The 27,914-nt window shown below is 38.6% G+C and overlaps 1 protein-coding gene across 12 annotated transcripts in view; it reads right to left on the bottom strand.

The window, feature by feature from the left end:
* Positions 1 to 1,103: 1,103 nt before the first annotated feature.
* Positions 1,104 to 27,914, bottom strand: part of LRRC4C (leucine rich repeat containing 4C) — a 1,200,301-nt gene continuing 1,173,490 nt past the window's right edge. For 10 of the 12 annotated variants that reach the window (XM_019470147.2, XM_053899824.1, XM_019470145.2 and 7 more), the window contains 3 exons: positions 25,545 to 25,596; positions 25,227 to 25,293; positions 1,104 to 4,354 (listed from right to left, as the gene is read on the bottom strand). In XM_019470147.2, the coding sequence (XP_019325692.1) occupies positions 2,390 to 4,312 (1,923 nt within the window). In that variant the 5' untranslated portion in view covers positions 4,313 to 4,354; positions 25,227 to 25,293; positions 25,545 to 25,596 and the 3' untranslated portion in view covers positions 1,104 to 2,389. The remainder of the gene's footprint in view (positions 4,355 to 25,226; positions 25,294 to 25,544; positions 25,597 to 27,914) is intronic. The other 2 variants (XM_019470154.2, XM_019470155.2) reach the window with 2 other exon arrangements.

Genomic DNA, 27,914 nt, shown 5'->3' with positions numbered 1-27,914 from the left:
ACCTTTCACTCTAGTTAGAATTTATCAACCTGTTCAGCCAACCTTCGCAGCCAAGGGGAATTGTGTGCTAGGACTAACTCCATAAGAATTATCAGCTCAGAGTGAATGGAGGTTCGGAGTCAGCAAAGAGAGAGCTCAGTGAACACAAATCAAGTAGAGAAGGCAGGATTCTTTTCCCTCTTGGCTTATACCACTCTTCTTTGTACTAACACTCGCTGAATATTCCTTGGTGGGTTTGTTTGTTTGCCTTGTGATCCGAAGCTTGGGAATATATTAAGTACATTCTATATTGAACAGCTTGGCCAGTGACAACCAACACGTGTTTTCCCTTTTCTTGGGTCTTCTCCACAGTAAAAGTAAAATGTGAATTGTGTTCCTAACAAAGGGAGATATAATACAAGGGCAGAAAAGGCTACTAGAGAATTGGTGATCAAAAAATAGAGGTAAAACCCTTGTGTGGTCTTATGCATTTGCCTCCCCTTCATTCCAGTTCTCTGACCTACTTTGCCAGCAATGATTTATTTTCCACACCTGGAGATCACAAAACCCTGGTGTGAAGTCCAGTCTGCAGTTAACCGTGAGTATAGAAGCTCCCCATCCACTAGGTGATAAAGTTTTCTCCAGTTTGGGCATCACTTACATCACCAATGAGGTGGCAGATTTCAAGGGCTAGGAAAAATAAAGTGTCTATCTTCGTTTTGCTTCACATCAGATAAAGACAGAAGTCATACACATACTATGTTAACATATCAGGAGGGTGCCGAGGTACCAGTAACCAGCAAGTTCCTTTTTTACTTGAAACCTAGTGTATGTTCTCATACCTAAAATTTCTCCAGTTCTTTAAAGTACCTTTAGTGAATTACCACTGTATTAGCATTGCTATCTCTTGGTATGCACACATCCATCATGGCAAATCCATACCCCCACATCTTTACAGCTATGCAATCTGCATTTGAAAGAAGAGAGTCAGCTCTTTCAGCAGGATGGAAGAAACCATAAAGCAAGGAGGTTTCTGTCATGTCAGTAACCCAATATTTTGAAATTCCGGGTTTGCAATGCACAGCCTTCCACCTAACAGTGAAATTGGAGCTGGCCCTCAATCATAAGCGGAAATTTCTTTAATCATATTTCATACAGATCATGTGTGACTTAAGGACAAGAAGCAGGTCTTGTCCATTGTGTACCCACGGCACTAAGATCAGTGTTTAAAACATAGAAGGGCATTAATTATTGTGGAATTGAATGGAATTTGCTGATAGCACCAAAAATTATTTTTCAACTTGGATAATTTAGAATACCTTCACATTCTCTTGTTATACTTTAGCTAGCCAGTAGAATTTTACTTAGGAGACAGTGAATAAATTATACTGAAACTTTCTTCCAAGTGGAATTGAATTTACTTCACAAAATCATTATTTTTTAATCTGAGCATTCTACAAAGGGTGATCCTAATGAGAAGGAAAAAAAATACCACAGCATCCCTGAATATAGATCCAACACTCAAGTCAGCTAATGAAATAGGACCCCATAGAGATTGATGCTGTGACTGAAGAATACAATAATTTGTTTCTTTCTTAGAAAGTAGAAAATCTAATTACCTTCAAGTTTCTCACATTTGAGCCATACTACAAATGAGTTGTGTCCAGGTACAGAAAAACCAACAATATTTTATTTATAACCTTATTTTTTTTAGTTTTTGAACTACAAATTCTGGTTCTAGAGTTGTTTAAAAGATCATGGGTTTTATAGATGCTCATATGTAAATTAATCTGTTGTTTGCTTACGTTTTTTTTTCTTTTTTTTTCTCTTTTTTTTTCTTTTTTTTTTCTTTTTGCTTGGCCATTGAATGGTTCTCCTCATAAATACAGAACAGGTCATTACATGAAAAATATAAGATCTTGCATTTTTTTTTTATCTCGTTCTCTCTTAAAAATCTATTTCTAATATTGCATTCCCCATTGGACTACTTGATAAGGGCATGAGGAAAAAAAAAGGAAAGGGGGAAAAAAAGAAAGAAAGACAAAATAGACTGGATCTCACCACTAGAATTCACCATAAAAATCTCAAAGTGTAACAGAATTCTTACAAAATTTCCTAGGCCAGTTCTTTAGGGACTTGAGATGTCCTATGAAAAATATGGCAACCAGGGTAGGCAGGGATGAAATGTGGGAAAATAGTAAATAAGTGCAGCAAAAACAGGTTCTGAGGAATACACATAATTTTGTCTGCTTTAGATCACAATAGAATTTTTAATAAATAAATTTCTTTTCTTTTTTGTTTTTTTTGTAAAGACACTTTTTTGAAACAGTAGATTTAGCCCAGTCATTTGTGTCATTTTTAATAAACTGTCTTTTTTTTATTGTTTGTTTTCTGTAACTCTGTAAATGTTTTAGATTTGAGTCTCTTGTACATTGTCTTTAGAGTTCATTCGGATCAATAACGGTTCATGCACTGAACTGTGTATTGAATTTATTGTGTTAACTGTTGTTGTGTGGTTGAAGGGAGATTTGTAAGAGTTATAGTGATTTAGGTGCTCATGCTCAATAGCAGGCATGGGCAGGTGGCTTTCCATGGGCGTGTCTCCTGTAATCTCATCATCCACATTAATGATTTCAACAGTTCTTGTAGGGGCGTGATGGTTTTGCCGATGGTGCTGCTTCCTCATCTTGTAGAAAATGACCAGCATCACTGCAGCCATGAGTGTGATGGCCACAAAACAGCCAATGATGATTTTGGTGGTCTTCATGACCTCATCAATTCCTGGGATCCCACTGTTTATATCAGTCACTGGGATGGTGAATGTTTTTTCTGTTGACCTTGTGCTCTGTGGCGTGAGAGAGGTGGTCACGTTGGTGGTCTCCCAGTCGATCACTGGAGTGGGGCCCACGTTGTTATCTGTGGTCCGTGCCTCATCCTGAGAAGGTTCCATAGTCTCTACTGTGACGGTTGAAAAGTAAGAGAAGGGAGTAGTGGTTGCTGCAGTAACATTCAGGGTGGCTGAAGCAGTGGTATTTCCAACGGAATTACTCACCATACATGTGTACATGCCTGTATCTTGTACGGTTACATTCGTGAAATTTAATGTGCCGTCACTGAGCACAGCTATCCTCACTTTGTATGCCCCATGTGTCATGACCGTTCCATTTGGAGTAATCCACGATACAGAGGTCAGGGACGTGGAGGCCCGACATTTCAACTCAGCTGCCATGCCCTCAGTGACATTGAGGTCAGCTGGGGGCTCCACAATCACAGGAGCATAGCATGTGAAATAATTCTGGTCAAGCTCCCCGATGTACCTCCCTTTCAGATTGGGAGGGGTGTTACATCGAGCACAACAAGCTGTGTTGGAGGGGGCCATGTCTTTTATCCACCAGCTGAGCCAAAGTATGTCACAGTTACAGTTCCAAGGGTTGTGATGTAAGTGTATCCGCTCTAGATGATGCAAGGGTGTGAAGAGGTCATGAGGCAGTAATGTTAGATTGTTGTGTGCCAAGTTTATCTCCACTAGTGACTGAAGGTTATCAAAGGCATTCCGTTCGATCACTTGGATCTGGGACTGTATCATCCACAGTTTTTGAAGGTGCATCAGTCCCTGGAAAGAGCCAGGCCTGATGGCCGACAAGTGATTCCCAGAAAGATCCAGCTCATCTAGTTTTATGAGAGGTGTAAGGTTAGGGATTTCACGGAGGTTGCACATGGCAAGGTTCAAATATCTCAAGTTGGACAGACCTTCAAAGGCACCTTCTGAGATGTATGAAAGCCTTTTCAATTCCCCTAAGTCTAGTCGGCGCAAAGAGGGGATTCTGTTAAAAGCATAAGAAGGAATGCTTTCAATGGGGTTGTTTCTCAACCAGAGCTCCTTCAGTTTAGACAAATATACAAAAGCTCCATTTGGGATGGTGGTAAGACGATTGTCAAAGAGTTCCAGAGTATTGAGGTTTGCCAGACCATTGAAGGCCCCAATTTCAATTGTTCTAATATGATTCCTACTCAATTGTAGGATTTCCAGGTGCCTCAAGTGCTTGAAGCTATTCACTTTGATGATCTGGATTTGGTTCTCATGGAGGTTCAGCAGTCGAGTGTTGGTGGAGATGCCATCTGGAACCTCACGTAGGTTTTTCCGGACGCAAATCACCTTGCTGAACTGGTTGCTGCAGGAGCAGACAGAAGGGCAGGTTTGAGCCCGCACCAGACCAGCCACCACAAGAAGTTGAAGAGCCAGCAGCACCACAAGCAGGGGGTCGAATAGGGCCCTGTTAAACCTAGGACCTATCATTATCTGCTGTGGATGTAAGGTCATCTTGTTCAACATTCATAATTTATCTGGTGTTGGTCCTTCTGGAGTTCAAATAGTCTGCAATATAAGAGAAAAAAAAAAAGAAAAGAAAAGAAAAGAAAAGAAAAGAAAAGAAAAGAAGTATTAGCTCTCCTCCAAATGTCTTCTGGAGCAATGTCAGTGATGCAGTGTAACAGCTAAAGCCATCATTTCTCAGACTAAGGAAACAACAAATCAAGTATCCCTTGTAGAGTGATGCGGCTCATGTTTATATAGAAAATGTTTCTGTACTGCAAATTAGCAGCCATCCACAGCCCATATCCATCAAATATGCAATCACAGGGAAATGGAAGCATGAGGTAAAACACCTTAATATAGTGTTTACCAACCAATTATGACTTGAATGCATAAGGACATATGAAATGTACCCCAACAACAGGTTGAATGTCCAAACCAGATTGGAAAAGATCAGAAAACAGGATTTGGGGCTATTCCCAACAAACTAAAAACTCCCTGGCAAAATTAGTAATAGTTGAATTTTATTGAGGGCTACTTTTAGGCACCATGGTATACAGACTTACCAACCTATCCAGGAATGGCTATGTAATTTTCAGGGCCCCGTACCAAATGAAACTGGGGGATGGTTTCTTCAAAATTATGAAGAATTTCAAATCCATAACAACAGAGCATTAGCCAAGCACGGGTCCTCCAAAGAATGGGGCCCTTTTCAATTGCAAAGGTTGTGTGTCCTGATCCTTTCTGCCCTTACAGCACTCCTCTGAGGGAGAAATTTAATCATAGGGAAAGTAACATGCATGAAGTCACAAGGTTAGTAAGTACAGAACCAGGGTGCACACACATATCCGATTGGTCCTAGAGCATATGGTCTCAAATACTTCATGCAAGAGCTTCTGGGAGAATGATGGCAAGGCAAAATATTTTTTCCCAATTAATTTCTTTAAAATACTGTTTTGGGCAGGGGTGACCTCATCTGTAAACCCTGGCAACCTGACTTATAGTACCTGTGAAGATATACTGAAACAGCGGTACATGCAAATGTACATAAACTTTTGAAGATTCTCCTAAACTGAAACTCATTATAAGATAGCTAACTGCTACCTATAGGCAGACATAATACAAATTAAGTCATTCCTATGATATCTAATTTTTAAGTACAGAGAATACCTGAATATAAAAAAAATATTTTTTATCTTGGGTCCTTACTCTGACTGATTTTAAGTAGATTTGGGTGAAGGGAAATAAAATAACTCGCTTTCTGCATTTCTTCCAGCACAAGGAGGAATTTTAAAGGATCTTGGGCTACCCAGTGTACGTCCCACTCAGCTGGCTTACTATGAACTGGGCACCCGTGTAATGACTTCTTCCAAATGTCTCATCTCAATAAACAGGATTTCTTCTATAAATCTCTTGGAAACAAACAAATGACGAAAGTGATGGTGGATCACTACATTCCAATTCAAAACGGCACTGATTTAGTACTTACTATGTGTCACCTTGGACAAGTTACTTATCTTCTTTCCATGACACATTCTCCTCACTTGCAAAATAGCAGTAACAATATTACACACCCCCTTGGTGGTGTTGTGAGGATAAAATTGGTTAATGCAGATAAAGGGCTCAGAATAATGCTTCCCACGTTGTAAAAACTCAGTAGTGTTAAATATTATTATTATTGTTATTGTTATTACTATCGTTACCATTTTTGTTGTTGCTCTTACAGACATCTTGTCGAGTACTGGGCATATAAAGATGAAGAATATAATCCTTATGCCTGAGGTAGTTATGATTCAAAGCATGAGACAGATAGGCAAACAGATGAAGTACAATAATATATGTTCATTGGTATGAGACCAGGCCACACTGGCACAAGGGCACTGATACCAGATCAGCTCAATCTGTGCTGGTAAATCAGAGGATTTTCGAAGAAGAAGATCATCTGATCTAGGTTTTATAGAAGTTGATGTAAAAAAAAAAAAAAAGGAAAGAAAAGCATTTTAGCCAAGGACCAGCTTGAACCAAGATAAGGACACATAAAAGATGCTCATACATCCAGGGAACAGTGAAAAGTTCCCTGTGGCAGGAGAATGGAGGGCCTGGGAGACAGACTTCTTTCCTCAGGGCTGTTGCAGCTCTAGACTGATCTTTCACACCATCTAGCACATGATCATCAGCCCCTGGGTCTATTTTCCCCACTAGCCTACAACACCATGAGGACAGAGGCCATGTCTGATGGTTTTTTCTCATCCCACTGCCAGCACAGTACCTAGCACACTGTAGGCACTAAATAATGGCTGTTGCAAATGCACAGAAACAGTTAATACCTAATTAACAACTCTTTGTGTATGCGTTGGGATAGGTACCAGTATATTAATCACGACTTTCTAATGGTCTGTATTTTCTGATGTTTTGATATGCAGGGCTTTGTTGTTCCAGAGAGACTTCTCTAAGGGCTAGGCAATTTCTAGGGATAGTAAAGGACTTGACCACAAGCCTGCCTTTCATATTCAAACCAATCAACCTGAAGCCTATGCCCCAAACCACCTCATTTATCAGGATCTCCCAGGGCTCTTATATTTGGGCCACTCTCCCTCTGCCCCAATGATTCCAGAGCTAGAATCAGGCACCTCGGGACAGCCCCTAGGTCCCAGAATCCACTGAAATTATTTATACTAGTCAAATGCAAGCCTGCTTCCTCTGCCTTCTCTTGCTTTCTCTCAAAAACCATGATAAAGACTCTTGCTCAGATTTTCCCTTGTTCTTTCTACCCCCTGGTGACCCTGCTGCTTCCTTGTGTGGCCCCTGTGTGGCATGGCATGCTCCCTCCTCTTGGGAACTAGGAGTAAAAAATATATCTCTTCAATGACAATTGTCTCCTGATTTGTTTGTCCCATCATACCAAAATAATAATAAAGTCTACATTTAAAACAACTAATCACTAAATAGCAGGGCTCTGCTCATCTTATTAATCTTGTTGATGGCTTTACAGGTCTATTCTATTGTCCCATTTATACTGTGACAATGATGTGTTTGATAGGTTTTTCACCCTGAGTTAGAGGAGTTATTTTTTATTGTAAATTTAAACATGACCTTCAAAACCCTTGTAGATTTCCATTTTAAACAGAATCCTACTTAAATTTCCAGTGATCATGTCCACTGAAAACTTTTTATTCATATGATTTGGTATAGTTTTACATACGCTCCACACGTTTTAAGGTAATTGGGCATTAAAAAATAGAACATAAAATCTCTGATACATTAATTGGTGTTTTTAAAAATTTTTATTTATTTACTTATTTTGAGAGAAACAGAGACAGCACGAGAGGGGGAAGAGCAGCGAGAGACAGACAGAATCTCAATCAGGCTCAGCACTCAGTGCAGAGTCCAACAAGGGACTTGAACCCACGAACCGTGAGATCATGACCTAAGCCAAAACCAAGAATCAGACGCTTAACTGAGCCACTCAGGTGTTCCTAACCGGTGTTTTTAGGTGAGGGTCCCAGGGTCCTGCTCCTCTATTTTACCTCCCACCTCCCACCCTATGACTCTTAGAATCCTAGGGTCTCTGGCAATACAGGTTGAAATAACTTATTGACCAGAAATAGTACAGAAGTGAAGAAGGTAAGCCTTTTGCTTAAGACAAACCATTTGTTAACCTTTTTTTCATTAAAATAAGAAACAGCAAAGGCATCCATGTCCTGTAATCAAGGGAGAAGGCTCTGGTAGACTTCCTAAAGTTAAATGCCTGCTTAAACTTGTAGGACTCTACAATTGAGAAAGTTACTTTACGTCTCTTACTTCACTTTCCCCATCTCTAAAAGGGGGACACCACTGTTATCTACTCAAAAGGTTTTTGTTGGCACTCACATTATTAATGTATATACATGTAAATATATACATATATATGTAAATTAATATATATTAATGTATATATGTATGTAAAGTTACCAGCTCATAATAAGCAATATATAATAAATATTTAAAACATACTGAAAATAAAAATAAAGTGATGGGACACTCAGTTTTTTCCTCTTATATAAATAAGAATAACACTAATATCTATTATTCAAAGTTATGGAAAGGATCAATTATAATGATCAGAAGCATGCTTTCATATGCAAATACAACACCTTTCTCTTAATTCTAGAGTGCATGTGTCTCTCCTTTTCCAATCCCCAGGCTGTTTTATTTTCTACTTCTTGCTTACTTCAAGGTCTTTTTGCTATTGCTATTAATGAGATTTCCTATCAATCAGTCATAAGTAACGATTTATGAATTATAGCTGGTTCAAAGCTAATTTATAACCCATAGAAAATAACGCTTGGTACATGCACTGAATCAAATAAACTGCTATCAACAAAAGGTTTTCTATTTTAAAATCTAAATTACGTTACTTTACATTAAAAGCCATGTTTCAACATCTCTCTCATAAGATGTTTTTATCCCATTAAAAAGAAATCAATTTAAAAGTACGTGCTATCCATTACAATGTCCTCTGACAGCATTTATTTACAAATGGATCTGTTTGGGTTTGGAATTCAATGATAATACTTTTAGCCTTGTCCCAGAGGATATTCTGACTTTGTCAACAGACCTTTCTTCTTTCCCTACCCATGCTGCTGTGCACTGAGACACAGGGGGTGCTTTAGTCAGCACAGTATCATTGCTCAGTTAGCAGAAACTGTTTACATATTGGAACTAGTTTGGAAGCCAGGTGAAAGAAAGATGAATTTATTAGCTACAACCAACTTTCCCTCACAGGCCACACACTCACAGCCATATGTATCTTTAACAAGCCCCCCCGCAAATGCTGAGAACCAAAACCATTTCCCCACACTCAGCCTGGATACTGAGACCTCCAAACCGTATCTTCCTTCCTACTGACATAAACACGACTTTGCTCTTCCATTATCTTTATTAGCATCTCTATCCTTTATGGGGGGACTTTCTTGTCAAAGCAAATGGTTTCACTGTCCTTCTAGGACAAAGATCCAAAGATCCATAGTTCCATAGATCCATAAGTTCTTTCATGGAAAGCATTTAATAGCAGTGTGCCTCTAAGATTCTTTGAATCTCTTGCCTCACCATTGTTTTCACCCATCCTGGATTGCAGTACCATAATTCTTACTCAGTCCTAATCAACTTCCCACACTGAAAAATTTTCTTGAATCAGACTCCCAATTCCCCATAAATTCTGGTCTATTTTTCACCAGTCTACTCATAGATACTCCCAAACTCTTGGAAGATAGTGATCTCCCTTAACATAGTAAGCAATAAACTCGCTCTGTCTTTTCAACAGGTTGTGCTGGTAATATTTGGGGAGTCAGCTTTTTTATAGCACTAAGGATTCATTTAACTGTGCTTGAACCTTGCTTTCTCTTTCTTCACATTTGTTGCCTACCCAGCATCCTAATCCCTTACCTAGAAAATTTTGTGCAGGAAACTTCACTCACTTCTTAGAAAAGTTACAAAACTATATTATCTGTTTTGAGAGACACTGACCCAGGACTGGTAGGTAAAGAGAATTTGGTTTAAGCTAAGGCTAGACAATTTTTTTCTGTAAAGAGCCAGATAGTAAATATTTTAGGCCTTGCAGGCTATATGGTCTCCTCTTGCAACTACTCTACTCTGCCATTAAAGCCTGAAAGTAGTTATAGAGAAAAGGGGAATGAATGGAAATGGGTGTGTTCTGATTAAACTCTTTATGAGCACTGACATTTGAATTTTGTATCATTTTCACATATGTCAAAATATTATTCTTAACACTTTTTCTAACTATGTAAAAATTCAAAAACATTCTTAGCTCCCAGGGTTAAATTTTGGACTATAGTTTATCTAAACAAATGTTGGTTGTACGATTTCTGTTGCCAGAGACTCGTTAGGTCTGGACAGGTGACACAATTTGGCCAATGAGATGTAAGATGAAGTCAGCTGAGGGGGTTCTGGGAATTTTTTTTCTCCCACTACTAAGAAAAATATATAGGGAAGAAATAGTTCTTCATTCTGTTTTTGGATATTGTTGTGAGTACAAGATGCCTAGAGTTGCTGAAGCCATCTTGTGGCCAAGAAACAAGGAAGCCTGAGGACAAAGCTGTTATGCCAAGGAAGAAAAATGGAAAGAGGGGAAGAATTTATATTCTTGATATTTGTGATGGGCAGCTGAACTAATGAATCCTGTTACTATCTTTCCTCTGTATTTTCTTATTATATAAAATAATCAATTTCTCACAGTATAAACTGTTAACTTTTTTTCTGGTTACTTACCGCCAAACCTATCTTGATACTTATATATTCATTCTCCTTTCTCCTCCCCTCTCTCCCCCTGCCTCTCTCTCCCTCTCTTTTTCTCTTGATATCTCTCCTTTCTGAAACCAATAGCAAAGAAAAGACAAGTGAAAAATTCTGATTTCTTATAAATCATTCATTATAAATTTGAGACCTACCAAAGGAAACAAAGTAAGCTGAGGTAACAAGATTTGCTTATCAGAAAGGAGGTGAGGCTCATCCCTATCATGCTAAGAAGGCATTCTATTGCCATCATTTCTCTGGATAACTCTAAATTTTATTATTATTATTATTATTATTTATTTATTTATTTTGAGAGAGCAAGCAGGGGAGGGGCAGAGAGGGAGGAAGAGAGAGAGAATCCCAAGCAGGCTCCGTGGTGTCAGAGCAGAGCCCGATGTGGGGCTGGAACCCACAAACCATGAGATCGTGACCTGAGCCGAAACCAAGAGTCAGATGCATAACCAACTGAGCCAGCCAGGCACCCCCAAATAACTCTAAATTTTAAAGAGTGATAGAATACATTGGAGAAGGAAAAACAACACCTTAAATAATACCACTGTCAAAAGTAGCTATCTCTCCCAAGTCAAAATTATTTTACAGGGGCGCCTGGGTGGCGCAGTCGGTTAAGCGTCCGACTTCAGCCAGGTCGCGATCTCGCGGTCCGTGAGTTCGAGCCCCGTGTCGGGCTCTGGGCTGATGGCTCGGAGCCTGGAGCCTGTTTCCGATTCTGTGTCTCCCTCTCTCTCTGACCCTCCCCCGTTCATGCTCTGTCTCTCTCTGTCCCAAAAATAAATAAAAAACGTTGAAAAAAAATTAAAAAAAAATTATTTTACAAATATTTTCTAATTAGTTCATTATTTCCCATCTGCAACCCAGCTTTCCAAATCTGTTGAGTTTTCTCTACTCCTATACAGGAGCATGTGGCTCTGCAGATTTTCAGGGAGAAGAAAATTTTTGTAACTATGCCTAGGGCTGACCCTCTAGGCAAATGTAACGGAAATGATACAACATTTAAATGGCTGTAACCCAGGGGCTCAACCTGTCAAGTCAACAGGAGGTTCTTTCGCTGAACACACTGACCTGGCAATGTTTCTAGAAAATTGTAAGAAACTGAGATTGAAAAGGAAGAAGAAGAAGATGATGATGATGATGATGATGATACCTGGGTCTACACTGCCATTTTTCTAGAAGACTTATCTGGTTTATAGTAAAAGAATACATATATTTGGTGTTTAGAGGTGACAGCATGACAAAATTATTAGATGAGAAGAAACAGTGAGTAGAGAGAACTATGTATTTAAAAAAGCAAATCAAAGAAAAAAAATAAAATGAAAACTAAAAGCTTGTGGCCGACATGTTGCTATCATTTGGACAGTATAATCAGGATTATCAGAATGAAATTGTCCAGGCCTTCTATAACGTTATAATCTTGTTGAAGCTATAATACAAATGTACAGATACATATAAAAAAATAAAAAGTGTACCTGTATGTATTTTAGGTACTAATACAAATCAACAAATTCAGTATTTAAGTGTCATAAAGCATTGTCAGAAGTCATAATCAGAGAAAGTTTTCAGAAGAGGATTTGTGACTTTATGTAAGTCTTTAACATACATAAACTTGCATTGAGGCAGGGTGGTCGTGGAAGAGGTAAGAGATTACTTGTAAAAACAGAGGAGTAGGAGCATGAAATGAAAGGAAACTGACTTGCTAGAAGGAGAGGGCTTATGTTACAGACAAGTCTGGTAGAAGTTTGGATTCATTTCAATAAAGAGATTTAGGAAGAAACTGCCATCCCTTTATGTGGGAAAGGGTTGATGAGAGAGCACTGTTTTAGAACGATCTGTCCTTGTGTGTAAAAGAAATTGGAGAGAGGAATAGTTGATAGAAAAGTCCTATGACTTTAATAATCCACATCCCTAGCATTACTCTAAAACTGAACGAAACTGATCTTCAATCTTCCATCTGATGATCTGACTACTGAGATACGTACAGGTTGAAATTAATCAGCCCTAGTTGAAATCCAGAGTCTGAAATACTAATGAGGGCAAAATTAGCTTCTGTATGTGGTCAGGTTAAAAAATAACATTGTACACAGAGAACAAGATATCATTTTGGAAACTCTGATGTGCACAAGAGAAGCATCTCTGACCTCTGGTGCTGCTCATGTCTACTCTGTAAATTGTACACAAAGGACAACTAAACACACATTCAATTTTGGTTCCCTAATGACATATTACACTTTCCAACTTGAAACAATGCTGAAGTACAGAAAGGCCCAGAGACTTATATTAGCAAAACCTAGAGGAACAAAGAAACAGATCAAGAATGAAATGAGGAGGGTTGGAGGGTTGGCTTAGTACTACTGACTATTCGATTTATGGCAAACCGTCTCCCTCTGAGTTGCACCTTTCTGAGTGGGAGTGACAGTAAACATTACTAAATTGACACTGAGAGGATTACATGAATTAAATGCCATAGCATATACTAAAAACAAATCCCCAAACTTACCTCTCACCTCCAAAAAATGCCACGGCCACACACCCACTGGCTCAATGCAAAAATGTAAGAATCTTCCTTGACTTTAAAAAAAATATTTATAACCCGCCCAACACTATTCATCTGACTCTATTACTAAAATACAACTGGATCCATCTACTTTTCCTCCTTGTACCTCTCTAGGTCAAATCATCTCCATTTCTAACTTGAGCCACTAAAATACCCTCTTACCAGTTTCTCTATTTTTGCAATTTCCTCACTACAATTAATGCTACAGACAGCATTTAAAATGAATTTTTAAAATTCTTCAGTTGAGATGCTATTAGCTCCGTATCTTTTTAGAGCAAAATTGCAAACTGTTTTGGTCCCCAAATCATGATGTTCTGGTACCTGCCTGCATCTCATACCTTTCAACTTTTCTGCGTCTCCTTTCTCTCTTCCATTGTTCCTCAAATGCTCCAAGCTTGTTCCTCCCTCAGGACCTTTGCAGTAGGGTCCCTGCTGCCTGCAACACATGTCCTTTGTTTTTTGCATGGTTGGTTTTCCTTGTCTTTAAGAACATCCCTTAAAGTTTTCCTTCTTAGAAGTGTTTTCTTGACCACCAGCCTAGAGAAGCACCTTGTCAAAGTTAATCACGTCACCATATTTAATTTCCATTATAATACTTCTCATTGATATTTTTCTCATATACTTAGATGCTTATTTTCTTACTGCTTGTCTCGTCTGAGTGGAATGTTAAGTTCCATGGAACAGAGACTTCTCTGTCCTATTCAGTGGTTTCCACTTGGAATAATGTGCATCAAGTATTTGTTAAGTGTATGAATGAATGAAGAAATGAATGATCTGGTGTTTAAGTACACAGAAGCAGCCTGTAGATAGTTAAGGCTACAAATTCATTGAGAATCTAAATGATGTCACATTCACTAATTGATCCCTAGCATCTAGTAGAACCCAACTCACATAGTAGGAATTTCATCAATTTCTGAAATGATGCCTGTCTCGTTTTCAATGATTTTCAAAGAAGTTCTTCCTACAAAGAAAAGCTAGGGAGCACAACGCAATATAAAAGCCATTGCATTGTTTCCTCACTCTCTTTTTTTATGTTTGTTTTTGTTTGTTTCTTTGCAGGGGAAGGCTTCCCTATTTCTTTATTTATCTATTCTTGTCAAAGCAGCCCTGTTTAAGTTTGGCCAAACAATGCCCTCTGCTGTATGTGCCTAAAATAACATGATTGCCTTGAAAATTCTAATGTAGGTAATATATAAGTTGATTTCCTGGTATGCTTCTTCACATAACTCCTACATGTACTTCAGAAGTAGGGAGGTTTGACTCATTTTCCAGGTCACTCCATTGGATGAGACCACTTAGAGCAGAGAACAAGAATTTGTATGGCAGAAAGTCAAGTAATCTTCAAATCTCCTTCAAAATGGAAGAGCTTCTTGATCACCACATTTCTGCTTCTAGAACTCATTTGAATCGTTAATTAGAAAATCCATGGGTGAAAAATATCTCTTAATTCTTCTGTTACAATCCAAAGGAGGATTCCTTTGGATTCTAAAGATGGAATAGGCAAGGGATTAGGGTAGGCGGTCACAGCTCCAACTTTGTCTTAGCTACAAAAAGTCAAATCTACTTCATGTTAGAAAAACAGAACTAGAAATATAGCCAATGACTTGGCAAGACTAAAAATAAAATTAATTTGTTTTTTCCTGCTTGTGTAGTCTCACATGATGCAAGGGGGATAAACATACCTGGCATGAAGTTTCTGGCTGTTTATGAATCCTTTTGATCATATTCACTTCTTGACATTTATTATTTATGAAGAAATGAAATATAGATGGCTGACTTGTTTCTCAAATTAAAGGGTGGGATTTGAGGTGTTCAGGGATATGTTTGTATTTTTATGATAGATGTTTGCTCTGTTGGTTTTGTGAAATGCATAACCAAAGAAAAAAGCTTAAAACCTCAAACTCCATATACTGCTTGATATTTTACTCTTCAGGAAATGAAATCAGACCATTCCAATGATCAGAAATGTGCCTGCTTATCCCAATGCCCGCACTCTCCTTTGCACTAATATTTTTAAGTCTGGAGCCTATCAATGTATGAAAACCTCACTTCTTTCCTTTTCCTTCAGTTCTTTCTCTTTTCTTAGGTTTAGGGGCCAAGAAATGATCAATACATGTTATTCTTTATCTCCAAAACTGGCCTTTTCTTCTCATACTTTTTCTGGGGCTGATCTACACAGTAACACTTTTACAGATTTAGTGTAAGAAGCCACAGGAACCTTGGCAATCACAGTTCAAGAAAACATAACCCACCCATAGTTCCCATTTGCTTAGAGAATAAAACCTAAATCCCTTACTGCCTCTACCCACTAGATGCCAGTAGCACCCCCAGTTGTAATGATCTAGCATCTCCAGACATTGCCAAATGTCCCCTGGAGGGTAAATTTGCCCTCTTGTAAACTACTGCCTTAGTGTGACCCGTAAGACACTCCATGATGCTGCTCCATACTGCTTTCCCAGTCTTATCTCCTACTGTTCTCCATAATACAGCCTAGGCTGCAGTCTGTTCCTGATTCTAAAAATATGCCTCCTACTTTTCCTCTTCAGAGCCTTGCTCCTGTTTTTCCCATGGCCAGGAATGTCCTACTCTGGGTTTTCTTTCAAAATTGTACCCAATTTCAGAGCCAATTTTACAATGATCATTTCTATTTGACCTTCATTGGTCTTACTGGCTGGTAGTAATCCATCTTTCCAGAAGTGTCTGTAATGCTAAGACTATGACATTTATCAAATCTGTGTTTGAATCTAAATGTTTGGGTATGTATTCAACTTATTTATCATAAACTTCTTAAAGACAGAAACTAGATGATGTTTAGGAACGCAGAAAATATTTGTTGAATTGCATTACTGAATGTAGCCCACATTTTAATTCATAGTCAGGAGCCAGGATGATAAGCTAATTTTATAACAACAAATAACAAATCAAGGTCCACTGACAACACCTTTATGAGAACAAAAAAATAAATAAATAAAATGGCATATAACTTAGTATAAAAGATAAAGGGGGGAGGGGTTCAATAATTACTCCTTGTCCCCCCATACACATAAAAATGTATAAATAAATTAACATTGAGAAAAAAGGATTACCCAAAATCAGCCTGTAAATGGGTGATTGAAAACAACATACTAGCTAAAGATTTCTCTTCAACAGCAATAAGCTGTATGTATCCTAAATTACATCCAGAGTACATACCACAGTGTATATACTATAATTATCTATCTATCTATCTATCTACCTACCTACCTATATATCTATACATGCATGTACTAAATGAAAGAAGTAAAGACAGGGCAAAAGAGAGAGAGAAAGAAAGAATGAAAGAACAAATGAAAGAAAGAGAAAGAAGCTCAAGAAAAGGTTGGTACTTATCAACTACTTACATAGCTAAATGAAGGCTAATGGAAGATGAGATTTGAAAAAAAATCAGAGATAAAAATGTGTGTTGTATCTATCCATCTGTGAAACTGCCTAGAGGTTGGATACTCTGATTTATATACTCTATTATTGTGAAGATACATGAGTTACTATATAAAGAAAGATTTAGAACAGTGCCTGGTACACAGCCAATACTGTATGAACATTTGTTGTATTATGGTTATTGTTATTTGTCTAGTCCTGGTGACAGCTGAAGTCCAATTATGGAGAATGATTGATATATCAGGCAATTATAATCTGATGCTAAAGCAATTTGAATTATACAATTAACTTTTTTTTAGTTTGATTTCTCATCAACCACCTTATTTAATTATAATGTTTTTCCATGAAAATGCATAGTTCAATCCAAGTGTTCCTAAGAAGCTCACAAATGGACTTCAAACCATTTATGAATCTCTTTAAATTATATGCAAATTTGTGTATAAATGTGGAAACTGTATATTTTTATAGGAAGATTATTCATTGGTTTTATCATCATATTCTCAAAGAGATTTATGACTCCAAAAAAGTTTAAGTTCTACATAAAAAGATTTGACAGACTGAACTACTTGAAGTGTCTGTTATAGTTTTAGCTAAAATTTAACAAATTGGCACTCTGCTCTCTATATTCATTTCTTATGTGTTTATAAGTGTGACTACAACTTTCTCATGAAGAGCTACCAAAATCAAATTTCTGGGAGTATAAAACTAAGGACCAGTCCCACATCTTGAGAAATTCTTCAAGACCAATATCCATTGGGAAAGGTCTTGGAATGCAGTCTTCTCTGGTGACAATGATCCTTACCACATGCATTAACACTGGTATTCAGGTGAAATTTTCACTCCATATGAGTTTTAAAGGAATTTGTGTTAATGTAAGAATCAGGATGCTACATGATGAAATGGGGACTTCTCTGATCCAGAACTGTCCTTCATCTGGCCATAGGTTATTTCTCAAAGGAAAATGCACTGAGGAGATATAACTAAATTTTTAATGTTTATCTATCTCTTAGAATATTTGGGGGTAATTCTGACTGATGCCAAAAGAGGAAATATCATGCTTATTAATATTAGTGAAGATCAACTGTAAAAAAAATTAATATTCCATTACAACTAATACATCCAAACCTCCAACAAGAATCCCGCTCCCACATACACACAAAATCTGTTTCTGAATGAGGTTAAACTGCAGAAATTGGACAATGTTTTAGACTCTCAGGATGCACAACAGGATGATGCTAGGCTTTCAGTTTGAAAAAGGGAATAAAAAGAAAGCAGATAAAAGAGGCTCAACATTTTAAATTATGTTTATTTGAAGTATGGAAAAGTATTTTCCTCCTCATGACATTCTTCTATCAGTCCACAGAAGCTAATGATTATTCTTTTATATATTTTTATCTACATTAATATTTAAATATTTTTACATCCAGGTTAATGACAGGGCAAGTAACTACAGAAACTTTTGAAAACCTAACAAGTCCATCTTAAACATAAGCCCTTGGCAAGGCAGGTAGAGAAGGATTTGATTTCAGAAAGATGGTAATGCAGTTAATGACCTTGCTTCCCATGCTTCCTTTGGATTGATGACTAGCTAGGAGGAGTTGATAGCCATTAACCCTCAACCACTCATTAATCCTTAGGAAATGCCCTGTGCAAGGTCATCATTGCCTTCATAGGTTGAAAACAAACAAACCAACAATAGCATCCAAAAGGCATATAGATTTTTGTAATGAGTAATGCAATTTAAATTACCATCCAAGGGAATCTGCAGAGAATAACTACCACATATAGAGAGCCATTCTGATTTTAAAATCATCTTCCAATGTTTTATCATGTACTTTCTTCCCTGTTTATTATTAAACACTACAAAACCCAAATTTCCTAGACAGTAACCAAACATATACACACACATATATATCTCCCCAGCCAAAATGCTAATGGTGTTTCGGATTCATTTCATAGTAGGATCTGGGAAAGAGAATCTTAAAGTCATTTCAGTGCTAATAATACAGAATTCCAAGTATGGTCACCAACACTACCTGACCTTTACCTGTGAGAGAACCCCTTCCACTCAGTAACTCCCCATCACTGATCATTTGAAACACTGTGCTGAGACAAGCCTAACACAAACAACAAAGTCATGAACCAATGCCAAAGTGTTATACTGAGTGAGTATATAGGTGGTTATGTGGATAATTAGAAGTAGTCTGGTGTTCAGAGGGACCCAGTAAGGTTTGGACAGTCAATGAAGGCTATGAGGGCACGGGTTTTAGTAGATGTGGATTTGGATAAGTACAGTTCTCAGCTGTTGACACTCAGGACAAATGTCTCCCATTGTTCATCAGGTATCTCACAGTATAGTGGGATCCATAAGTAGTAATAAAAAGGGATTTTAATACAGCAGAAAGTGCTAGAGAAAAAGGCACAGTGTGTTTAAGGAGGACACAATAACAGATGGAAGAAAAAGAGAGAGAAGGGAGAGAGTTTGTTGGAGAAGAGGCATGTGGTTGGTGGGAAATGTGTGTAAGTGAACATGAATGTAGGGCAGAGAGGCACAAGATGACTCCTGTGAAGAATCTATACTAAAAACCAGTGGGAGAGAAGGTAGGGTAAGTAAAATAATGCCAGATTGTGAAAAATAGACCAAAGAAATTTAGATTTTGTATGAAGTCATCAGGTGGGTTGTAGGGACTTGGCTTTTCTCCTTGTGTTGGAAGGGAATAATATAATGGGAAGAGTATCTAAGGAAAAGCAAATTTGCACTGTATAGAGCATGGATGGGATACAGTACACTGAATGCTCTGAACACCTACTAAGAAATTATTTCAATAATTGAGGAATAGAAGAATGAGGGCCTGGACTAGGCTCTGCTTTTTCGCTAAAATATAGGCTGACGCGACATTATGACCTTCACATCTCTGCTCAGCAATCTTTACCGAGACTCCCTTCCTATTTCACCAGCTTCTTTGATTCCTGACCCATGATTGGCTGCTCTGACTTCCGTATATTTCAGACTCCCTGAAACATCAGAGCAAGTCCCATCCATCAAGTCCTGGCTCCTGCTGCAGATCTCAGAGCCCCCACCTTCCAGTTTTCAGCATGACTCAAGACTTTAATAAATTCACCAAAATGACCCACAAAAACCTGATAAGGAAACTCTCTTTAATTGAGTCTGTGTTTATGAGATCTGAGCAAGGGGAGGAAGCAGAGTAGACTCTTTCTGTGATTTCCAGGCAACGTCATTTAATCAGAATGCAGATAGCAGGGATGGCCTTCTAATTGGAACTGCAGTTGGTTTCAAGTAACCTCAACACCGTTAACATTGCATAATGAGGAAACCTTGGTGATGGCATGTCAGATAATGGGAATGACTGTAATCAGTGATTTCTTTGTTTCTCCCTAATGGCCACAAAAGAGGGAATTATATGGCAGATGCAGACATTTGGAAATTGGATTCTTACTTATTTACTTAAGGCAGTCCTCATTTTGTTTGGTGCCGTGTTAAACATAGGTCATGCATATTGGAACCAAGTCCTCTTCTTTGCACATTATCTTATAACAGATTTGCTTTCAGTTACCATGGAACCTTGCAAAATGACGACTCAGTTCCAATATGAACAAGCTTCAGTTAACACAGTTCTGTGCAAAATAAGAACTCCCAATATTATCCGGTATTTATTTGCTTACAGTGCATCATTTCCAAAAACATACCAGGGGAAAAAATCAGGAATATACATGAAAAGCAATAAGGAACTGCATCCCCTATGGTATCTTAATGGAATAAGAAAGGGAAGCCAGTGCATGTCCCTATTTAAGTCATTAGTTAACTAGTTTTTCCTTGGTTTGTAATGAAAATTACTTCTTGGTTACTTTTCCTACTATCTCTCTTTATTCTTTAAAGGACGCATCTTAGAAAGAATAATCCAAATGAAAAAACACAAGGGTGACAGATTCTACTATGGATATCAAAGATGCTGGGTGACACTAATGCAAACTTAAACTTTCTCTACCCTTCTGTAAAGTGAAGACAGAATGAATAGCTGCTCTCTCCATGACAAAGGAATACTAGAAAGATGAAGTTTAATCAAAAATAAGTGTAACAAAAAGCAAAATCCAAAAAAGTGAGGATAAATTATATCGTTGTCAATCCTACATTCTCCAGTCCCGTATTTTAAGCTCCAACTGCCCTGTGAACAGAAATGGAAGGTGGATAGAGATGTAGGCAAAATTCTAAGATCAGTAGTTGGAAAATTATTGCCCATGGGCAAAATCTGGCTTGACACCTGTTTTTGTCAATAAAGTTTTATTGGAATACTTCCACATCTATTCATGTATGTATTATCTATGGCTGCTTTCACATTAAGTGCCACATTGTGTCATTGTGATAGAATATAAGGCTCACATAGCCCAAAATACTTACTCACTGACCCTCTACAGAAAAAGTTTGCTGGCCCTGCTTTGCAAGGTCAGCTTTCTAAACTATCTTTCATCTCAGAAATAAGAAAGAGATTCAGTTGTACTCAGTTGGCAATGGTTCCATGTGTCACATAACATATGTGAGGAGTCCTGAGCAAAAGAGGCAGTTCCACAACACAGCGGGGTTGTCCGTGGTACCTTTACTTGCTCGCATGTTTTTAGCACTTAGTGCCATACTACAGTCTCTGTGTGTCCACCTAAGTGGCTTCAGGGATTCTCTTATTTAGATTTATTTTTTTTTATTAATTTTTTTAACATTTATTTATTTTTGAGACAGAGAGAGACAGAGCATGAGCAGAGAGGGGCAGAGAGAGAAGGAGACACAGAATCCGAAACAGGCTCCAGGCTCTGAGTGGTCAGCACAGAGCCTGACGCGGGGCTCAAACTCACGGACCGCGAGATCATGACCTGAGCCGAAGTCGGCCGCTTAACCGACTGAGCCACCAGGTGCCCCTCTCTTATTTAGATTTAAATAAACTAACACAAAATGGAGAAAGGAGCTTAAAAGGATCCTTTCAAAGACAACACTGAATATTCTCAAAATAAAGCAAGTGTAGATAGGCACACTACAGCTAAAAATGGCAGAGCTAAGCTCTTCTCTCCTAGTATGACCTCTTTGAAGTTTTACAACACTTATGTATTAACGCAATGTTCATTCTGATTAATCTTGTGTATATATGCATGTCCACGTGTGTGGGGTGGTGGGTAACAATTATGTTCTCCAGCAATCATGTCCCATCACACTCTTATCCAAGCTGTTTACCCTCTTGGCTTCCCATCAGTCTTTTCTCCCCACCCCACCTGACCCCACCACCAAAGCCTGCTGCTGTGCAAAATCAGTGCCTCTTCTGTCCCTGGGATTAAGAACTGTGTTTCCTCATTTCTCTTGGAAAATGACTAAACAACAGGTCTGTAAGAAAGAAACTTTGTAACTACCCTCTCCTTACTTCTTTTCCCCTCTTCCTGCTAAGTGTCTTCCTCTTACCATTCATGGGAAAGATGAATTAAAATCTGCTGGGCTGAAGCTTTAAAACCCATGAACATAGAACCCAAATTAAAATAATAGACTCTGAGAGTTTTAATTTTAAAAGGAATCCCAGAGACCTAGGTAAAAACTCCATTTTCTCTTTCACTATTTGGAGATGTGGTCAATAATTCTGAATCTCATTTTCCCTTACCTGTAAAGTGGATGTGATATTTTTTGTCTTTCCCTTCTCATTATCAGGGCAACTTTAGATAGTTTATGAATTGTGAGATGGCTTGTAACTTCTAAAACTATAAATACAGGGGCACCTGGTTGGCTCAGTCGGTTAAGCATCCAGACTTCAGCTCAGGTCATGATCTCACAGTTTGTGAGTTCAAGTCCTGCATCGGGCTCTGTGCTGACATCTCAGAGCCTGGAGCCTGCTTCAGGTTCTGTGTCTCCTTCTCTCTCTGCCCCTCCCCACTCAGCTGCTGTCTCTCTCCCAAAAATAAATAAGCATTAAAAAAAATTTTCAACTATAAATATTAGGTAGACTTTGTGGAGACCAATCATTTTTTTTACTTTGAATCCAAACTAAAAATAAAATCAATCAGAAAGGGGAGGGAGGAGGGAGACAGAAAGAGTAAAAACCACAGCTTTCTGTGTGGCAGATACTCTGCCTACTTCACATACCCAATTTTTACTTAATTCTCATAACAGCTGCACGAAATAGATGCTTCCTGTTGCTCGCCACAAATCACGCAATTAGCCACTGATCTCAGGTCTGTCTTAATATTCCCCTTTAACCATAACCATCCAGAGTATGGATATATACTCTTTGCTAGCTATGTTGCTTTGGATAAGCAATTTACTCTTTTGGCAACTCATTTTCCTCATTTCTAAAGGGATGAAGAAAAACACCACTCCCACGGTGTACTGGCTGGATTATTAAAACTAATCCCAGGGCCGCCTGGGTGACTCAGTCTGGTACGTGTCCGATTTTGGCTCAGGTCATGATCTCAAGGCTCTTGGGCTGGAGCCCTGCATTGGGCTCTGGGCTGACAGCTCAGAGCCTGGAGCTTGCTTCAGATTCTGTGTCTCTGTCTCTCTCTGCCCTTTCCTTGTGCCCACTCTGTCTCTCTCTCAAAAATAAATAAACATTGAAAAAAGTTAAAACTAATCCTAATGAAACGTTTCTTAGAAGTTTCTTAAAACGTTTCTTAGAAGTGCTTATATTCATTTTGCCTTTGACATGCCAAGACAGAGCATCTGAGAACTATAATCAAGGTTTTACCACCACCTGGCTGTGGGATCTAAACTTCAGCCTGGATCCATTTTTCCTTCCAGCACATTGCCTGGCAATGAATTTTGTGGGATTAATGAAGACAAGCTAAATGCAAGTACCTAGAAAAATATCTGGCACACAGTAGGTACACAATATATAGTATGTTTTTTCCTTTCCTAAATAAACTCCCTTCTCTCGGAATGTGATCAGCACAATGATTTCATGCTCCAGTTAGAAGACTGCAAATCAGGACTGAGGAGAAAGAAACATCAGTTTGAGCTGCCTAAATCAAGGAAAAGCCACAGCTGGGGTAGAAATGTGGCCCATGATATAAAGCCTGCTTACTTCCAACTCGCAGTCAAGGGTTTCTTCTTATCAGCATGTGCTTCCTTGGTAAACTTCACTCTCAATTCTTTTGTTTTTGAAGAAAAACATTTCCAGCTAATAACACAATTACACTTAAGTATCAGAGCTCATTTTAGTATTATTGCATTTGTTAAATCTAACTGAGTCCAAATTACTTCCTCATTGCTAATAAGAGAAGGGGGAGGAGGAGCAGGAGGAGGAAGAAACCAAGGGGGAGACCAGAGGAAGACCAAGCAGGAGAGGGTTTCCAGGGTTAAAGGAAGAGAAAGAGATGTACACACACAGTAACGGGAAAACAGAGATAGCAACACTACATGTAGCATCAAGTCCAATGAATGTCAGTTAAACTTGCTGCCCACGGTTTCTATGGAAACCCCTTAAGTTAAGAGTGGAACACAGACATTTTTTGGACTGCAATTCACAAGCTGTTTATTTAATTATGATGAAACATGAGACTGTTAGGGACAATACTGTTATCATACTGATAGCATTTAGAATTCAACGAATAGGTATGGCAAAATAAAAACTTAACAAAATTTTTTTTAAACCATTACCTTCATGTGAATTGCACGCAAATAAAATGCATCTTGTTTTCATACATTATTTCCCGCAGGCAAACCCCAAATTAGCCAAATGACATTCATTAAAAGGGAGTTCTTCAGAGGCCTCATGCCAATTATACACCCCCCATGCCCAGTGAACAAAACCAAGGTCACAGCATATTTTCAATTAAACCCAGGATAGCACCAAAGTGCAGCCCAGCTGGAAAAGCAAGCACATTATTACCCCATAGATCATTTGTGAGCAATGAATAGGTCTCTGGTGTTTTTCTATTTTATAGATATTTGAATATAAAAATAAAGAAAATCGCTTCAGATTAGCTTTTGCCTTCCAAAATAAACAACCACTTTCAGGGCATTACTCCTGGCGGCCCAAAGAAGAATGAGACTGGAAGCCATCACTTCTCTGTCCCTGATGGTTGGAAAAGGTTTGCTTAGCCTTTCATCTGGCCACAGGGAACCAGGTGATTGATGAACTCACTCATACCCTTGTTCCCTCACTAAATGGACATGTAGTTTCTAACTACTGTATATCAGGCACTGTGCTAGGGACAAGGGAGACAAGAAGATTAAATCCTAGTCCCTAGCTTAATTATGGATTTTTTAGAAAGCAATGCATTAATTTTACTGATAAATATTTAGGGAAGGACAACTACGGCTCATAGGCATTAAACTAAATAGATCAATAAATCCCGGATTCTGCCTTCCAGAAGATTACAATTAAATGGAGACAAAAAGACACATTGTCATAAGTCATACAGCAAGGAGTCAGTGTTCCTGCCTGCTGCCTCACGATTTCTCTGTGTATAGAAATGCTTCCTATGGATGCTGTACTGCAGAAGGTAAACGTGTTTGTGTGTACGGGATGACTGGCTGGTGGAAGATGGGGTGGAGAGGGAGCTTTGGGAATATTTCTATAGGGGACCACATTTCCAGATTTGTCTATGAGCCACTCCTACCCTTATAAAATCTTTAGTCCATAAAACATAACTAAAGGAGGAGGCACTCACAAGAGAAGTGGATCCCAAGGAGAGTCATCTCTGGTGTCAGGCTGGGAACATGAAGGCTGTTTCTAAGCTGGCAAAGAGAAACATACAAGAAATTTGCAAATATGACTCAGTGAATATGTCTTTTCTACTATGCTGCAGCCTGTTTTTTGAAATCCAGTAGTGGTTTGCAGTAACTGGGCTTCCCACAAGTTGCTCGTGCTAGCAAAGCCAGTCGTTGCTGTTATTGGATTCGACAGTGTATAATGAGCCGCTTCACATTAGCTGCTGTTGTAGTGTTCAGCATATTGTGGGGAAGATTTAGCATGAATCATCACCCACCTAGCTCTCCATTGTGGTCTCTATGCTGTAAACAGGCAACGTGTTTGCCAATCTAAAAAAATAAAAAAATAAGAAAGCATCCATTAGAACAATTCAGCACATTTCTGGATCTGCTGCCACCACCATCGCCACAGATGACACTGGTGACAATATTTATTGAATTGCCACTGTATTTTAACATTCTCCTGGGCAGAGGGCCAAGGCAGCTATTTTAACCACTGGCCATTTTGAACAATGCATTTTTTAAGGCCCATGAAAAAATGCTGTTTGGAGTCAGAAGACCTGCCGTCTCCACTTGGTTCTGACTCATCCAATGCACGCCCTTCAACAAGTCACATGTTCTCTCAGATCCAGTCTTTATCAAAACTGCCCCTTAAGATAAAATGAGAGAATACACTTTGAGGATGGACAGGAAATAGTAAAACAGAACACACTGAATTAATAAAGTCAAATGGGATGTTAAGACTTTGATAGAGACATCAGCTGTCAACTCCAGTTGTTTCTTTTTCCACACCCTGAAAACAAGAGAGATATTAACATCTCCTCCTCCTGCCCATCCCCTCCCAACATTCCTACAGCAATGGCAGATTGCAAATTAGAATCTGAGATTGAGGGCCACACAGGACTTGGAGCAAAGAAATGTGAAAAGGTAGAGCTGGCATTTTGCAAAGCATCATCAAGAAAACTCAAGAATCTTTAATTCCCACAAACACAGGTCTTTACAGCCAAAGCTTAGACACAGTTGGTGTGAACTATACAAAGCGGAAACCCTGGGCAAGTACAGATGGGAAAAGCCCATACAATTAGTAATCAAGATCAAGGGACTGACATGGATATTGAAATCACCAAGATTCTATCAAGAGTAGGATTGGAAAGAACAGCAGGGAGGCAGGTGTTAAAATCTTCAAGGAATGAGGAGGAGTGAAGTGTGGGTCTGCTGGGGACTCCTACAAGGAGGTGTTAGCAGGTGGCATAGTCTGATGGTGTAAGCTTCAAAGTGGGGCACTTTACTGTGTTGAGATGGTTTTGTTTGGAACAGATAATGCAAGTAAATGTGCTTCTCAAACTTCAAAGCAACATACCGCTAGTGAATATTATTCTTATTACATAAGTACAACTGACTATAATGAAATTTTATTTCAGAGATGATCTGTGGATTTTCTGTTATCGGTTTTAAAAGACATGTAACTCAATTGTATAGAAACTTTCCCCAAGTCTCATGGTTGCAACAACTTCAGATAGGACACATCATGAAATGTAAGTGACAAGTTAACAGGTCAGGGGTTTATGAAAATGTGAAAGCAAGGAGGTGGGTAACAATCAGTGTGTGTAGGGGGGCAAAGAAAAGGTGGGAGGAGAAAACTCATGTTAATTGTTAAATAAGTAGCCAATTCTCAGTTCTCATATTAGACAAGAATTAGCAGTATTTGACATAGTGACCACCCTGTCTTTTCTGATACATTGTCTGCACTTGGCTGCTGGGAAACCACACTCTCAATTCTCCTTCTACCTCATTGGTTAATCTGCTCTGCCTCCATCACTAGTTGTGCCTTATCTCTTGGCCTATGAAACCCTGGAGTGCACCAGAACTCAGTTAGTGGACCTATTCTTTGTCTATACTCATTCTCCAAGTGATCCCATGGTGGCTTTAAATGCTATCGACAAACATATACCTCCAGCCTGTAGTACAGACTTATACATATAACTGCTAACTTGAGACCTCCAATGGAGGCATCGAAAATCAATCTGTCTAAAATAACACTCTTGATTCCAACTCGACATTCATCCCCAATAATTTTCTAATAGCAACTCCAGTCGTTCATGCATTCATTCAACAAAAAATTTTAAGCTCCTACCGGTAGATATGCCAAGCACCATTCCGGGGATCATCCTCTGAGCAGCTCAGACCAAAGTCCCCCTAAATCTCCATTGTTTCACTTCATACTCACTACTGCATCCTGTTACCTCTACACCCTATCACCTTGACACTCTATTGCCTACACATTGGAAATCCTGTATATTAAGAATCTTGTCACTTTTCTTCACTTCCACTGCTACATCCTAGTCCATTTTCTATCTGTATAATTCAGTGATTCCTATAGCCTGGTCCAATATCTGGTGTCTCTGCTTCTCTTTGTGTGCTTCTTCAGTTTTATCTCACACATGGAGGGGTCCTATCGGACCCCTTATATTATACATTACAGATTAGATAATTTCCTCATATATATTATCCTGTCTGACCCTCATAATTATGGGAGGTAGGCAGAAATAGGTTATACTTTTCCATTTTGCAGATGAGAATGTTAAAGTGTATAAGGAAGTTAAGTAATGTGATCAAGTTTCAAGGGGACAAGACTAATATATGATAAC

This window comes from Panthera pardus, unplaced genomic scaffold (assembly GCF_024362965.1).
Source record: "Panthera pardus isolate Hobbes unplaced genomic scaffold, ASM2436296v1 HiC_scaffold_12, whole genome shotgun sequence".
Classification (NCBI taxonomy): Eukaryota; Metazoa; Chordata; class Mammalia; order Carnivora; family Felidae; genus Panthera; species Panthera pardus.
This window is presented reverse-complemented; position numbering and strand designations above follow the sequence as displayed.